Source organism: Dromiciops gliroides, chromosome 1, assembly GCF_019393635.1.
Source record: "Dromiciops gliroides isolate mDroGli1 chromosome 1, mDroGli1.pri, whole genome shotgun sequence".
NCBI classification, from domain to species: Eukaryota; Metazoa; Chordata; class Mammalia; order Microbiotheria; family Microbiotheriidae; genus Dromiciops; species Dromiciops gliroides.
In genome coordinates, this window is record NC_057861.1 from 386,596,311 (window position 1) to 386,612,794 (window position 16,484).

Consider the following 16,484-nt stretch of genomic DNA (forward strand, 5'->3'; position numbering starts at 1 on the left):
TTCTTATTTGGAGAATTAAGGGATTGGCCTTTGTAAGATATCTTAGCATAGTGTGTGGTACGTACTCAAAATAAATGTTTCTTTACTGACTGATAACTTATTTTCTTTATAATAAAAATATTTATTTATTTTTAGCATTCCTTTTTCTAAAAATTTGAGTTCTGAATTTTCTTCCTTCTTCTAGCCCCTTCCCCACCCATTGAGAAGGTAAGAAATGTGATATCAATTATACATGTAAAATAATGCAAGACTTATTTCCATATTAGCCATGTTGCCAAAAAAAAAAAAGGCAAGAAAAATAAAGACGTAAAAAAAATCATGCATGCTTCAATCTGCACTCAGAATCCATCAGTTATCTCTCTGGAGGTGGATAGCATTTTTCATAACTCCTCTGGAATTGTCTTGGATCATTATATTGATCAGAATAAACAAGTCCCACACAGTTGATCATTGTATAATTGTTGTTACTGTGTACAGTGTTCTCTTGGTTCTGCTCACCTCACTCTGTATCAGTTCATATAAGTCTTCCCAGGCTTTTTTCAAACCATCCTACTCATTATTTCTTATAGCACAATAGTGTTCCATTTACAATTGTATACAACTTATTTAAGCCATTCCCCAACTGATGGGCATCTCCTCAATTTCCAATTCTTTGCCACTGCATAAAGAACTCCTATGAATATTTTTGTACAAATAGCTCCTTTTCCTTTTATCTCTTTGGGATATAGACATAGTAGTGGTATTGCTGGGTCAAAGGGTACAAACAGTTTCATCATCCTTTAGGCAGAATTCCAAATCATTCTCCAGAATGGTTGGACCTGACTGATAACTTCTAAGATCTGTTTCAGCCTTAACATCCTATGGTGTAACTGACGAAAAGTTTTCAGGTAGGGGAACAAATAAAAAGAAAATACTATCACTGAGTATATGTCAGCTAGGATGCTTTCCCTAGATGAATCAACTACAATAAATTGTTTTCAGTTTCTAAGAAATCAAGACAGAAATAACTCATTTCCGTAAAAAAAAACAGGGGCACTCCTAACTTCACGGATGAATCTCAGCTCAACATACACAGATCTGTTCTCACTTTCTCTCTCTTTTTTTTTTAATCACCCAGAAAAAAAATATAAAATATCAAAAGGAAAAGTGATCTGGAAATCATAGGATCAGTTTTTAAAAATCATTATTTTTGTTGTAGGTTGTTTTAGATGGGCTCTAAGCCATTTACCACGAAGGAAATCCTGTGGCTTAAATTTGCTCATCTACAAGTAGCAAAGAAGTTATTAAGTATAAAGCCTAATAAATAGGTTTTCAGAGCCAGCAATTGGGCTAGGTACTGTTGTCTCAATCCTGTACCCTCTCAGGTACCCAATCTGAGTTCACCATTAGTCTTGAGCAGAGGAGGGTAATCTTTTTGTGGTAATCAATAAGCATTTATTAAGCACCCATCTGCCAGGCACTGTGCCAGGTGCTGCCCTCAATGAGCTTATACTCATTAATGAAGAGATACTCTTGTATAGATACTCTTGTATTTGTATTTGAAGCCTTTCAACTGATTGGGGGGTGGGGCAGGGTAAAGGTGCTTGGTAGCTCCTAGGGATAGATGGGGAAGACCTGTTGGAGCAGGAGTTTGCTTAAAGTTTCTGGCATACATCCTCTCCAAAACAACTTCTAACCCAAACTACCCCCATCTCGGTCGTAAATGCCAAATGATATGGTGGGGTATTGGGGGAGGGCAGGGGGAAGGGGAGAAGGTGTTGGGAGGGCAGGAAGGCTTCTGGCTACTTGCATGCCAAAAGAGACATGTTCTGCCCAAAGCTCACAACTTTCCAAGCACTTTCACATCAAAGCCATAAGAAAACCAGCTGGTGATCTATGAGGAAGAGCATCCACCTCAGATACTTCACTGCATTGTACTCAGGACCTCAGTGGAGGCAGACACAGAGCTCCAGGCATAGCATGAGCAGGGTGATGAAGTTTAAGGAAGGAAAGATGGGGGAAAAAAGGAAGAAGGGAAGATCCCTGGGTGGGGCAAGGCAGCCATATGTAGGATGGTCTCTAGAGAAGGAATTCACTAAGCACCAAAAAACGTCCATCTTAAGGTATGTTTATTTTTTTCAGCCATTGTACATCATAAAATGATTTTAGATATTTTTTTTTCTTTTGAGTTTCTACTAACCCCCAACGCTAAAAAACAAAACTCCCAAATCAAAATGTCACATCATTGATTAGGCCAAGATGGCGGAGAGGAAGCAGCAAGCTGCCTGAGCTCTCCTTCTGTTCCCTCAAAACGAACATTAAATCAAGCCTCTGGACGGATTCTGAAACTACAGAACCTGCAAAGAGACAGAGAGACACAGTCCTCCAACCAGAGATAATTTAGAAGACTTCAGGAAAAGGTCGGTCTGACTCGGGCAAAAGGGAGGCCCAGCGCAGGGCAGCAACCCAGCGCCGAGGGGGTCGGGGCAAATCAGCAGGAGCTGCGGGCCACAGCCGAACAACTGAGGCTCCCAGAACCTGGTTCAAAAATCTGGTGGCCAAGAAGGACAGTGGAAAAACCTACCTGCACCGGCCGAGAGGGCCGCGAACGGCGGGATCAGACGCCGGGGTCTGGCGCCTGGCTGGCCGAGCACAATCAGACAGGAAGTGCAGGACAGGGGATCTCCACACACCATAAAGGCCTCAGAGTAAAAGCCCGGTCACACAGCACCTATACACCTGCACAAGAAGCCCAAAACAGGGACCTTGGTGCCCCCAGAGCAGACCTCAACTTAAAGAATAAATAAATAAGCTGCAATAATGAGTAAGAAGCAAAAAAGAGCCCTCTCCATTGAGAGCTTCTGTATCAATAGGGAAGAAGCCAACACAAACTCAGATGAGGACAATAGCCTCAAATTGTCTACATCTGAAGCCTCACAAGGGAAGGTGAATTGGTCTCAAGAACAAAAAGCCTTCCTGGAAGAGCTCAAAAAGGATTTTAAAAATCAATTGCAAGAGGTAGAAGAAAAAATGGGGAGAGAAATGAAAGCAACACAAAAAAACTATGAAAAAAGAATCAGCAGCTTAGAAAAGGAAGCTGAAGAAAACAAAGCCTTAAAAAATTCACTTAGCCAAACGGAAAAAAAGGTACATAATCTCACTGAAGAAAACAATACCTTAAAAAATTCACTTAGCCAAATGGAAAAAAAGGTGCATAATCTCACTGAAGAAAACAATGCCTTAAAAATTAAAGTGGGACAGTTGGAAGAAAAGGAATCCATGAGACACCAAGAATCGGTCAAGCAGAATAAAAAAAATGAAAAAATAGAAGAAAATGTGAAATACCTCATTGGAAAGACAACTGATCTGGAAAACAGATCGAGGAGAGACAATTTGAGAATCATTGGACTGCCTGAAAGCCATGACCAGAAAAAGAATCTAGATACCATATTCCAGGAAATTATTAAGGAGAACTGCCCTGATATCATAGAATCAGAGGATAAAATCATCATTGAAAGAATCCATCGATCACCTCCTGAAAGAGACCCCAAAAGGAAAACTCCAAGGAATATTGTAGCCAAATTCCAGAATTATCAGGTGAAGGAGAAAATACTCCAAGCAGCCAGAAAGAAGCAATTTAAATATCATGGAGCCACAGTCAGGATTGCTCAGGACCTGGCAGCTTCAACATTAAAGGACCGCAAGGCTTGGAATATGATATTCCGGAAGGCAAAGGAGATTGGATTGCAGCCGAGAATCTATTACCCAGCAAAAATGTGCATTTTCTTTCAGGGGAAAAGATGGACATTTAATGACATTGGGGACTTTCAATCTTTCCTGGTGAAAAGACCAGAACTGAATAGAAAATTTGATCTCAACATACAAGACTCAAGAGAAGTTTAAAAAGGTAAACAGAGGGGGGAAAAAAAAGTTACCCTATTAGGTTAAACTGTTTATATCCCTACACAGGAAGATAATACTCATAACTCTTAAGAACTGTAAATGTATTTGGGCAGAGAGAAGGACTTTATATAGAGGGTATAAATATAAATTGTCTTTGATGTGATGATACAAAAGAATTAAGGGGATAAAAAGGGAGTCTATGGGGAGGAGAGGAAAGGGGAGGTGGAATGGGATGAATTATATCATATGAAGAGGTGGAAAAAAACCTATTATAATAGAGGGAAAGAAAGGAGGGGGGAACATGGTTTCAACCCTATTCTCATTAGATTTGACTCAAAGAGGGAATAACATATACGTTCATTGGGATAAAGAAACTTAACTCACTCTTTAGGGAAACAAAAGGGGAAGGGAAAGGGGGGGACTGAGAAGGGAGGACAAAAGCAAGGGAGAAAAGGGTAAAGAAAAGAGAGGGGGGTGATAAAAAGGGAGGGCAGATTGGGGGAGGCAGGGGTAAGAAGTAAAACGTCGGTGAGGAGGAATAGGGTGAAAGAAGGGGGGAAAAGTACAAAGGGGGTAAATAGAATGGAGGGGAATAGACAGTCAGTAATAATAACTGTGAATGTGAATGGGATGAACTCTGCTATAAAACGGAAGCGAATTGCAGAGTGGATTAAAAACCAGAACCCTACAATATGCTGTTTACAAGAAACACATTTGAAGCAGAGAGATACACACAGAGTAAAGGTAAAAGGCTGGAGCAGAATATATTATGCCTCAGCTAAAGTAAAAAAGGCAGGGGTAGCAATCCTTATCTCAGACAAAGTGCAGGCAAAAATAGATCTCATTAAAAGAGATAAGGAAGGAAATTACATCTTACTTAAAGGTACTATAGATAATGAAGTAATATCAATATTGAATATGTATGCGCCAAGTGGTATAGCATCCAAGTTCTTAGAGGAGAAGTTAAATGAGTTACAAGAGGAATTAGATAGTAATACTATACTAGTGGGGGATCTGAATCTCCCCCTCTCAGAATTAGATAAATCTAGCCAAAAAATAAATAAGAAAGAAGTGAAAGAGGTGAATAGATTACTAGAAAAGTTAGACATGATAGATGTCTGGAGAAAATTGAATGGGGATAGAAAGGAATATACCTTTTTCTCAGCAGTACATGGCACATTTTCAAAAATTGACCATGTATTAGGGCACAAAAACATCATAGTCAAATGTAGAAAGGCAGAAATAGTAAATGCATCCTTCTCAGATCATGATGCAATAAAAATTACATGTAAGAAAGAGCCAGGGAAAAGTAGAATGAAAATCAATTGGAAACTAAATAATTTCATTCTAAAGAATGAATGGGCCAAACAAGAAATCATAGAAACAATCAATAACTTTATCCAAGAGAATGACAATAATGAGACAACATACCAAAATCTATGGGATGCAGCCAAAGCAGTGCTTAGGGGAAAATTTATAGCTCTAAATGCTTACATGAATAAAAAAGAGAAAGAGGAGATTAATGAATTGGGCATGCAACTTAAAAAGCTAGAAAAAGAACAAATTAGAAATCCCCAATTAGACACTAAATTAGAGATCCTGAAAATTAAAGGAGAAATCAATAAGATTGAAAGCAAAAAAACTATAGAACTAATCAATAAAACTAAGAGCTGGTTTTATGAAAAAACCAATAAAATAGATAAAATACTGGTTAATTTGATTAAAAAAAAGAAAGAAGAAAACCAAATTACCAGTATCAAAAATGAAAAGGGTGATGTTACCACCAATGAAGTGGAAATTAAAGCAATAATTAGGAAATATTTTGCCCAACTGTATGCCAATAAATTTGACAATCTAAATGAAATGGATGAATATTTACAAAAATACAAACTGCCCAGGTTAACTGAAGAGGAAATAAAATCCTTAAATAAACCCATATTAGAAAAAGAAATTGAACAAGCTATTAATGAACTCCCTAAGAAAAAATCCCCAGGGCCAGATGGGTTTACGGGTGAATTTTACCAAACATTTAAAGAACAATTAATTCCAATATTATACAAATTATTTGGAAAAATAGGTGAAGAAGGAGTTCTACCAAATTCGTTTTATGACACAAATATGGTGGTGATACCAAAACCAGGCAAAGCAAAAACAGAGAAAGAAAATTATAGACCAATCTCCCTAATGAATATTGATGCTAAAATCTTAAATAAGATATTAGCAAGGAGATTACAGCAAGTGATCACCAGGATAATACACTATGACCAGGTGGGATTTATACCTGGAATGCAGGGCTGGTTCAACATTAGGAAAACTATTAACATAATCAACCACATCAATAAGAAAACCAACCAAAATCATATGATTATCTCAATAGATGCAGAGAAAGCTTTTGACAAAGTACAGCACCCATTCCTAATAAAAACACTAGAGAGTTTAGGAATAGGGGGAGCTTTCCTTAGAATAATAAACAGTATCTACCTAAAGCCATCAGCAAGTATTATATGCAATGGAGATAAATTAGAGGCCTTCCCAATAAGATCAGGGGTGAAACAGGGATGTCCATTATCACCCCTATTATTTAATATTGTCCTAGAAATGTTAGCTTTAGCAATCAGAGAAGAGAAAGGAATTAAAGGAATTAGAATAGGCAAGGAGGAAACAAAACTATCACTCTTTGCAGATGATATGATGGTATACTTAAGGAATCCTCAAGAATCAAGTCAAAAATTACTTGAAACAATTAACAACTTTAGCAAAGTAGCAGGATATAAAATAAATCCACATAAATCATCAGCATTTCTATACATGACCAACAAAGTCCAGCAGCAAGAGATAGAAAGAGAAATTCCATTTAAAGTAACGGTAGGTAATATAAAATACTTGGGAGTCTACTTGCCAAGAAAAACCCAGGAACTCTATGAACACAACTACCAAACACTCTTCACACAAATCAAATCAGATCTAAATAATTGGAAAGATATCAATTGCTCATGGATAGGCAGAGCTAATATAGTAAAAATGACAATACTGCCTAAATTAATTTACTTATTCAGTGCCATACCAATCAGGCTACCTAAAAATTATTTTATACAGCTAGAAAAAATAATAACAAAATTCATCTGGAAAAACAAAAAATCAAGAATATCCAGGGAAATAATGAAAAAAAATTCACAGGAAGGTGGGTTAGCGGTACCAAACCTGGAGCTTTACTATAAAGCGGCAGTCATCAAAACTATCTGGTACTGGCTAAAAAATAGAGTGGTAGATCAATGGAATAGGCTAGGCTCAGGAAATGCAGTAGTAAATGACACTAGTAATGTAGTGTTTGATAAACCCAAAGACTCCAGCTTCTGGGATAGGAACTCAGTATTTGACAAAAACTGCTGGGAAAACTGGAAGATAGTATGGCAGAAATTAGGCTTAGACCAACATCTTACACCTTATACTAAAATAAGGTCAAAATGGATACATGATTTAGACATAAGAGGTGATACCATAGGTAAATTAGGAGAGAAAGGAATAGTGTACCTATCAGATCTTTGGAAAGGAGAACAGTTTTTGACCAAACATGAGATAGAGTATATTATAAAATGTAAAGTGGATGATTTTGATTATATTAAATTAAAAAATTTTTGTACAAACAGAAGCAATGCATCCAAAATTAGAAGGGAGGCAGAAAGCTGGGAAACAATTTTTGAGGCCAGTGCTTCTGATAAAGGCCTCATCTCTAAAATATATAGGGAATTAAATCAAATTTATAAGAATCCAAGTCATTCCCCAATTGAGAAATGGTCAAAGGATATGAACAGGCAGTTTTCTGATGAAGAAACCAAAGCTATCTATTCCCATATGAAAAAATGCTCTAAATCTCTAATGATTAGAGAGATGCAAATTAAAACAACTCTGAGGTACCACCTGACACCTATCAGATTGGCTAAAATGACAAAAAAGGAAGATAATAAATGTTGGAGAGGCTGTGGGAAAATTGGAACACTAATGCATTGTTGGTGGAGCTGTGAGCTGATCCAACCATTCTGGAGAGCAATTTGGAATTATGCCCAAAGGGCGATAAAGCTGTGCATACCCTTTGACCCAGAAATCCCACTTTTAGGTCTTTTGCCCAAAGAAATCATGGAAGGGGGAAAGGGACCCACATGTACAAAAATATTTATAGCTGCTCTTTACGTGGTAGCAAGGAATTGGAAGTTGAGGGGGTGCCCATCAATTGGGGAATGGCTGGACAAGTTGTGGTATATGAATACAATGGAATACTATTGTGCTGTAAGAAATGATGAGCAGGAAGAGTTCAGAGAAACCTGGAGGGTCTTACGTGAGCTGATGATGAGTGAGATGAGCAGAACCAGAAGAACATTGTACACAGTATCATCAACATTGAGTGTTGACCTACTGTGATGGACTATATTCTTCTCACCAATGCAATGGTACAGAAGAGTTCCAGGGAACTCATGATAGAAGAGGATCTCCAAATCCAAGAAAAAAAAAAGAAAGAAAGAACTGTGGAGTATAGATGCTGATTGAACCATATTATTTCTTTTGTTTTGGGTGCTGTTGTTTTTTTTTTCTATTTTGAGGTTTTGCATCACTGCTCTGATTCTTTCTCTTGTAACAGGATTAATGCAGAAATAGGATTAATGTTATTATGTGTATATATATGTGTGTGTATATATATATCTATATGTATATGTATAGATATATATAGATATAACCTATATCAGATTACCTGCTGTCTAGGGGAGGGGGGAGGGAGGGGAGGGAGGGAGGGAGAAAAATCTGAAATTGTAAAGCATGTATAAACAAAAGTTGAGAACTATCTTTACATGTAACGGAAAAAATAAATTATCTCATAGATAAAAAAATAAAAAATAAAAAAAAAAAAGAGACAAAAAAAAAAAAAAAAAAAAAAAATGTCACATCATTAAAAAAAATACTCCCCAAGAAAAAGATGCTAATTATTGAGAATTCACAATGCACTAAGAGCACTGAAAGTTTAATCCCACCTTGGGAGAAAAAAAAAAATTGTATCTTCAAACAGTTTTTGGAAGTCAGCTTCCAAGGGTCTAGCCTACCTAGACAGATACCCTGAATTCTAAATTTCCTCCTACACAAGCAAAGATACTATGACCAAGGTATATAGTAAAAGAAGGCATTTCTTGCCACCTGCCCCACGGGAGTTTGTGTGGTCATTCATTCAACAAATCTCTGATCTCAGGCCTTGCCTGGGAAAATGTCTCTCCTGTCTGAAATTCTGCTATCTGGACATCTATGTTTCTGTCTATATGTGTTTTCTGTTAATGATTTCAGTTCCAAAACAACTAAAAAGAATTTCAGTCACTTTAAAACAGTCTAACAGGCACTTTAATCAGGAAAATTCTATAAGCTTTCAAGCAAGTGTTAGTGGTTGAAGCCATACTTTTACCTGGGCCACAAGGTGATTAGTATATAAAATGGGTAAAGGGAAGTGATTTACCTGTTTATCATTAATAGAATGTTTTTCAATTTCTTTCTTTGCCTGGAGCAACTTGTTCTGAAACCAATGGAAAGCAATTAGTTTGGGTGATTTCTTTTGTTTCTTAGGGAGAGGGGAAGTTGTAACAAACACATTTATGAAACACAAGGCAAAAAAAAAACTTAGAAAAGTACAATATGGCCCTCACCAAAACTCTTTACGATAACATAACTAGCACATTATAACCAAGCTTCTTTATAATGTTCTTAAATCTCAATAGAGTGGCATTTAACCTCTTCCCCCATTTATGACTGTTCCTCTAAAACTGTCATTTCCACACACACACACCCAATTTTTTTTTGGTTATATTTTCATGGAACCAATTAATGATATTCTGCAGGTTATACCTATAGGAAGAGTCATTTCTTTTGTTTAAAGGTACCAAATTATTAAACCTACTCCTGTAAGAGAGTAGAAATAAGGAAAAAAAATTGTTCAAAGCTTGAATTATAATACTAATGAATGACTGAACATGTTACATATGAATATTTAAATCAGTACTATTATGCAAAGACACAAAAACAAGCAGATTGTGACTTAGCATTGCTCAAATTACTATGGATGTGAACTTATAATTCCATATCCAGGACTTTACTTTGTATCTTTTTAACCTCCTCAGAGTATATATCCTGAAGAAAAATCTCTAGACCAAATGGTATGGATATTTAAGTCATTTTCTTAACATAATTTGAAACTGCTTTCCAGAATGGTTGGATCAATCTTATAATTTTCTATCAAATAAGAGAAGTGTACTCTTATATGTCTACAATACAAAGAAACACATATTTTAACCTTATGCACCATAAAGGCAAATACTGTGAAATTCACTTATATCTCTTCTCAAATTAGCTTTGAAAATTATTGTTTTATATATGGCTACAGGTCAACTGTAGCCATGGCTACATCATGAGAACACTCTTAAATTCAAATGGATGTGGGATTTAACTGATTCAGAAATTCCCTTCTATGGCTCAGATCACAACCTATACATGCCTGGCAATCTTGTGTAACCCTTGCCTATGTCCTCCCAAATGTTCATACCCCAGGGCATAAACCAACTCAAAGTGCTGGAGGCTTTCCTTACTGTCTCCTAACATAGGGTAACAGGGCAGCATTCTGTCCATTTATCAACCCTTGACCTCTCACATGACCAACCTATCTTTTGCCATATGATTCCTTGATGACATCTTTTACTTCTGTTCTTCAGGGCTTCATATTAGTTAGATGGCACCTGCTTATACCCACCATGGTCCTCTCCATTGCCCCCTGTGTGAGATTAATTTTTAATTCTTCATAGATTGTTATATTCAATACCTAATTTCCATTTAGCAACACAGTATGGAGAAGGATGGACCTTTGCTTTCATGGGAAGTTTTGGGGTCAATAAAAAAGCTTTGCAATTTCCTGAAAGGTAATCCAAACCATTCTTCTCCTCCCTGTTGTCCAATTCTACTGTTCCTTCATACACACACACACATGCGCGCGCGCGCATGCCCTATAGGGTATCCATTTAAATGTATGTTGTAGTCTGGGAAATAGACATTTTCCACCCAGTTAGTCTTTCTCACTATTTTTTTTTTTTTTGTGGGGCAATGAGGGTTAAGTGACTTGCCCAGGGTCACACAGCTAGTAAGTGTCAAGTGTCTGAGGGCAGATTTGAACTCAGGTCCTCCTGAATCCAGGGCCAGTGCTTTATCCACTGCGCTACCTAGCTGCCCCCCAGTTAGTCTTTCCTGTAAGGATGGGCAGGTCAAACTCTCTGCAATATTCTAGGACTTGATGCAATCAGTAAAAAATCCCTGAAAACAGGTGGGTCATAACCAGTTGTCCTGACCTATGTCTTCTGATTGGACTCCAGTGCCTCTGGAGGCACAGTCCTGCCTCACTTAAATCCAACTGAGTTGCAAGTCAAGACCCTACTGATGTCACTGTTCCTCTTCAAGAATGACAGGTGAGCATCAACACCTGAAAACGGGAGCTTGGAAGGATTGGCCACATTCATAGAAAACCTCTCTCTTCTGCTTGGACACTCAATTGGATTTCTTCTATGACAGTGATGAGCATCACTGTTGAGCATACACATCCCTGCTCTATGCCTTGCCTGGTGTTTATTATCGAGGGATTATTTCTTTTCCATCTCTCCAGAGATCTTGAATGATTCTGATGGATGAATGGGAGATATTTTGTTGTAAAAGAGCCAGTAAAGTGGCATTCTTTTTTAATCAATCGATCAACAAGTGTTTATTAAATGTATTTTGTTTGCCAGATGCTGTGCTAGGCCCAGGGGCTACAGTGACAAAGGATGAAACAATCCTCATTCACATCCTAAAGGGAAATAAGAGCATTTATAAATATGTGCAGCATCAATATAAAGTGAAGAAATAGAAATATATTACATATAAATTAATTAAAAATGAGATGGCTTAGAAAGAAGGAAGGAAAAAAAGGAAGGAGAAAGGAAGGGAAAGAAGGAAATAAGCATTTTAAAATGAAATTTTTAATTAATTTTTAATTAATATTTTCTGTTTCTCACATCATTATAGTTATCCGAAGTGTCTCTCCCCCATTCCCTCCCAGAAAGTCATCCCATGTAACAAATAATATTTTTAGAGAGGGGGAAAAACAGCACAACTGATTCATATACTGAAAACATGTGCCACGTGTAACACCTATGGACCTCCCACTTTATGAAGGGCTAGGTTGGAGATGTGTCCTCTCATATCTCTTCATCTGAGCCCTGCTTGCTCTTACATTCACTTTTTTTTTGATGTATAGTTGTTCTTTCCATTGACATTGTTGTAATTATCACGTATGTTGTTTTCTTGGCTCTGCTCACCACTCTGTATCATTTCACATCAAAAATCATTTCATGTCGATCTCTCTATGCTTCTTTGTACTCATTACACACATCTTTTCTTATGACACAGTAATATTACATTACACTCATGTACCAGAATTTGCTTTGCCATTCCCCAAATGATGGACATATACTTTGGGAAATACGCATTTATTAAGTGCCTACTATGTGCCGGCACTGTGCTATTAAATATTTTCTTCTTTTCTTTCTTTCTTTTTTTTTGGTGGGACAATGAGGGTTAAGTGACTTGCCCAGGGTCACACAGCTAGTAAGTTTCATGTGTCTGAGGCCGGATTTTGTAACGATTGGAATGACGCCACCTGCTGGAGACTTACTGTAGAAAAGCTGCATCTTTGAGGGCAAGACCATGCATCTTTTCTTTGGCATCAGGAAGTGATGTTTGCTTGTGGGAGGAAGAAGGGGGAGCCTGGCGCTCTGACTCACGCTCTTTCCTGTGGACTCTGGTGGAGAGGGGAGCTAGAAATGAGCTCTCTCTTTAATAGATAGATGAATGTAGGCCCTTCTCTCTCTCTTTACCAAATTCTTATTCTCCTTAATAAATGCTTAAAAGCCTAACTCTTGCTAAAGCTTATAATTTATTGGCGACCACTCATTAGAAATTTTAGACTAGCTAGAATTTTAGCCTTAACAATCTGAACTCAGGTCCTCCTGAATCCAGTGCTGGTGCTTTATCCACTGTGCCACCTAGCTGCCCTATGTGCTAAATACTTTAAAAATATCATCTTATTTAATTCTCACAACAACCCTGCAAGGTAGGTGCTATTATCATACTCACTTTACAGTAAAGGAAACTGAGTCATACAGAGGTCAAGTGACTTGCCAGGGTCACACAGCCAGTTAAATATGAACTCGGGTCTTCTTGAACCCAGGCCCAGCTGGCACTTTATGCCTCTTAGCTGCTAGGTGTCACAGAGGGCATTAACAACTAGAAAAGGCTTTGTGAAGAAGATGGCATTTGGACAATGCCTTAAAGAAAGACAGAGATAAAGAAGGATTGCCTTCTGGGTATGTGTGACAGCAAGTAAAAAGTTGTAGAGATGGGAAGTTTATCATCCTGTGTGAGGAAGAGAGAGCAGGCCAGTTTCCAAGGAGGCTGGACAAATGGGTAGGGGCCAGGTTTTGTGAGGATTTGTTGTTGTTGTTGTTGTTTGTTTGTTTGCTTGCTTTGCTGGGCAATGAGGGTTAAATGACTTGCCCAGGGTCACACAGCTAGTAAGTGTTATGTCTGAGGCTGAATTTGAACTCAGGTCCTCCTGAATCCAGGGCTGGTGCTTCACCAATGCACCACCTAGCTGCCCCCCAGTTGTGCAAAGTTTTAAAAACTAAATAGAGTAGTTTATATCTTATCCTAGATGTAACAAGAAGCCACTGAAGTTTGTCCAATAGACAAATCACGTGGTCAGAATGTACTTAAAGAAAATTATTTTGGCAACAGTGTGTAAGATGCACTTGGGTGGGGAAAGGTTATGCAAGAAGATTTGCTTCTAATTAGGAAGCTGATGTAATAATCTTGGGGAGAGGTGATGAGGGCCTGACCTAAGGTGATAGCTGTGTGAGTGGAAAGAAGAGGTCAGCTGTGAAAGACATTGTAAAAGCAAGATTAGGCCACTGATTAGATATGGGGGGTGAGGCAGAGTGAGGAATTCAGGACTACATCGAGGGGGTGAATCTGTGAGATCAAAAACATGGTGGTGCCTTTGATGATAGGGAAGTTCAGAAAAGGGAAGAGTTTGTGGGAAAAGTGCAGTCAAGTATGTGTTAAACCCTTTCTATTGCCAGGCACTTAGTGTTGGGAATAGGAATATAAATAAAGACAGCCTCCCGTTAATGGAGAAAGACAACATAAAAGGAAGTGGGAGGGAAGAGATGTATCTGTATAGAGGGAATAACAGCAAAGTCTAGAGAATGCAGAACCCTTCCTCAAAATGGAGGTTCTGGAAAGAACTCACCAATGGACGAAGAGGGCTGCAGGGGGTAGGGACTAGGCACCTAAATCATGGGGCAAAGTCAGACAATGAAGGATGAATAGTCTAGTCCCTTCCTCAAAGTGGAGGTCGCAGGAAGAACTCACCAAGGGGAAAAAGGGGGTCTAACAAGGGTGAAGGGAGAAGGCAGCCAAATCATGGGGCAAAGTTGGGAGAATGATAACAAGTTCAATTTCCCACAAGTTGAGTTTTATATTTCTTTAGAAGATGCAATTTGAAACATCCAAAAGGCAATTGGGGATGTGGGACTGAAGCTTTGAGGAAAGACTGAGGCAGATAGGTGGCACATTGGTAAAGCACAGGCCCTGGATTAAGGAGGACCTGAGTTCAAATCTGGCTTCTGACACTTACTAGTTATGTGACCCTGGGCAAGTCTGTGACCTCTACCTTAGTTTCCTCAACTGTAAAATGGGAATAATAATAGTACCTACCTCACAGGATTGTTGTGAGGATCAAATGAGATAACATTGGTAAAGTGCTTAGTACACTGCCTGGCACACAGTAGGCATTATATACTTATTTCCTTCCCTTAAATATATAATATATATGTTATATATATACACAAATATATGTATATATTTATATATATACAAATATAACACAATATACATATACACATACATATATTGTTTTATATTTGTATGTATACACATAAACATATTCATATATTTACATATATGTACATACTCATGAGGTATATATACATATTTATAAAATGTTATATATTTATACCATATACATTCTATATTTTGTGGGATGTGAGAGAGAAAGAGAAGAGAGTTATATCCTTAGAGATAATAGTTAAGCCCATGATAGCTGAAGAAGTTAATTAGGAAGAGAGAAAGTATAGACAGAAAAGAGGAAGATGCAGGACATAGCTTTGGGATATCCCCACAATTAGGTAACACTATGGATAGTTTTCATAGTCAACAAATAGTAAGCAAACTGGGATCTTATCGGCTCTAGATCTTTTGGTTAACTGTGACATGAGCAAAGATGTGGTCCACCGTTGAATGGCATTTGCAGAAGCCAGCTCATGCCACACTGACACCCTTCTCAAAGATGCCCTCAGTTTCTACATATGTGACTCAAGGATTTCCTGTTGATGAGTGAGTGCACATATAGGCAGAAAGTTTATTGATGTTCTCTCAGTCTTCTTTTCTAGTATTAACAAGGTACAAGATTTCCCTCCCACGCCTTTTGTACTTTCCCTTGTACGGATACCTTGTATCGGTCCTTCAACATGCGCAAAACTGTATGATCTCCAGCATGGATCTCCTCTTGTATATACTTGGTTCAATCTTGCTGTTTTCCCCATCTTTGTTATTTTTAGTACCATTTCTACCTCCTGCATATGTACAGTAGGATTGTGATGTTAGGGTCCTAGTGTAGAAGATCCACTATCCTTAACTGAGAAACTCTGTTATGATTTTTACAAATCTTCTTAATTTTTCTTCTTTTTGTTCCCTTCATTTTCATCCTCAAAAACACTTTGGATGGGGCAGCTAGGTAGAACAGTGGATAAAGCACCAGCCCTGGATTCAGGAGTACCTGAGTTCAAATCCGGCCTCAGACACTTGACACTTACTAGCTGTGTGACCCTGGGCAAGTCACTTAACCCCCATTGCCCCGCAAAACAAAACAAAACAAAAAAACACTTTGGATGACTTGCTTGGTTGGATATCTTGCCAAGGGGGTGGTGGTAGTGTTGTTTTTAACTTGCTTTACTCTCTATTGTTTCTCTCTGCTTTGGGATACTGTTCATAACTGTCTATTATCCTTCTTCATGAGATTTTGCAAATGAGTTTGTAAATGAGTTAACAAATGAATGTTGCATTTAGCAGTGATCCCTCTCTGATTGAGAAGTAACTCAGCTGTTTGCTAAGATGTTTCCTAGGTAATTTTGGTCTCCTAATTGTGGCAATTAATTTATATTGATTAAATTTCTGAATAAAAGCATTATAGTCAGTGTCAATGTCAATTCCACTATACAGTTCCCATTTGATTGTCAATCACTTGTTTAAATAGTTCAAGGTTAAATTGTTTAAAGTATGCACTGTTATCTTTTTCTCACTGTTATGCTTTATTCTTGTTTTAACTAATTCTGATCCTAGCTCTGACTGGTCAATGATCTGACTACACACAACTGATTTGAGGATGTCAGACAGAAGCTCGATACATTCTATGCCTCTCATATTTTACATGGATA

General features: G+C 37.8%; 1 protein-coding gene across 1 annotated transcript in view; it reads right to left on the reverse strand.

The window, feature by feature from the left end:
• KDSR (3-ketodihydrosphingosine reductase) overlaps positions 1-16,484 on the reverse strand; it is a 71,075-nt gene that overhangs the window by 38,703 nt on the left and 15,888 nt on the right. The window contains exon 3 of the mRNA XM_043980273.1: positions 9,374-9,430. Coding sequence (XP_043836208.1) covers positions 9,374-9,430 — 57 coding nt within the window. The remainder of the gene's footprint in view (positions 1-9,373; positions 9,431-16,484) is intronic.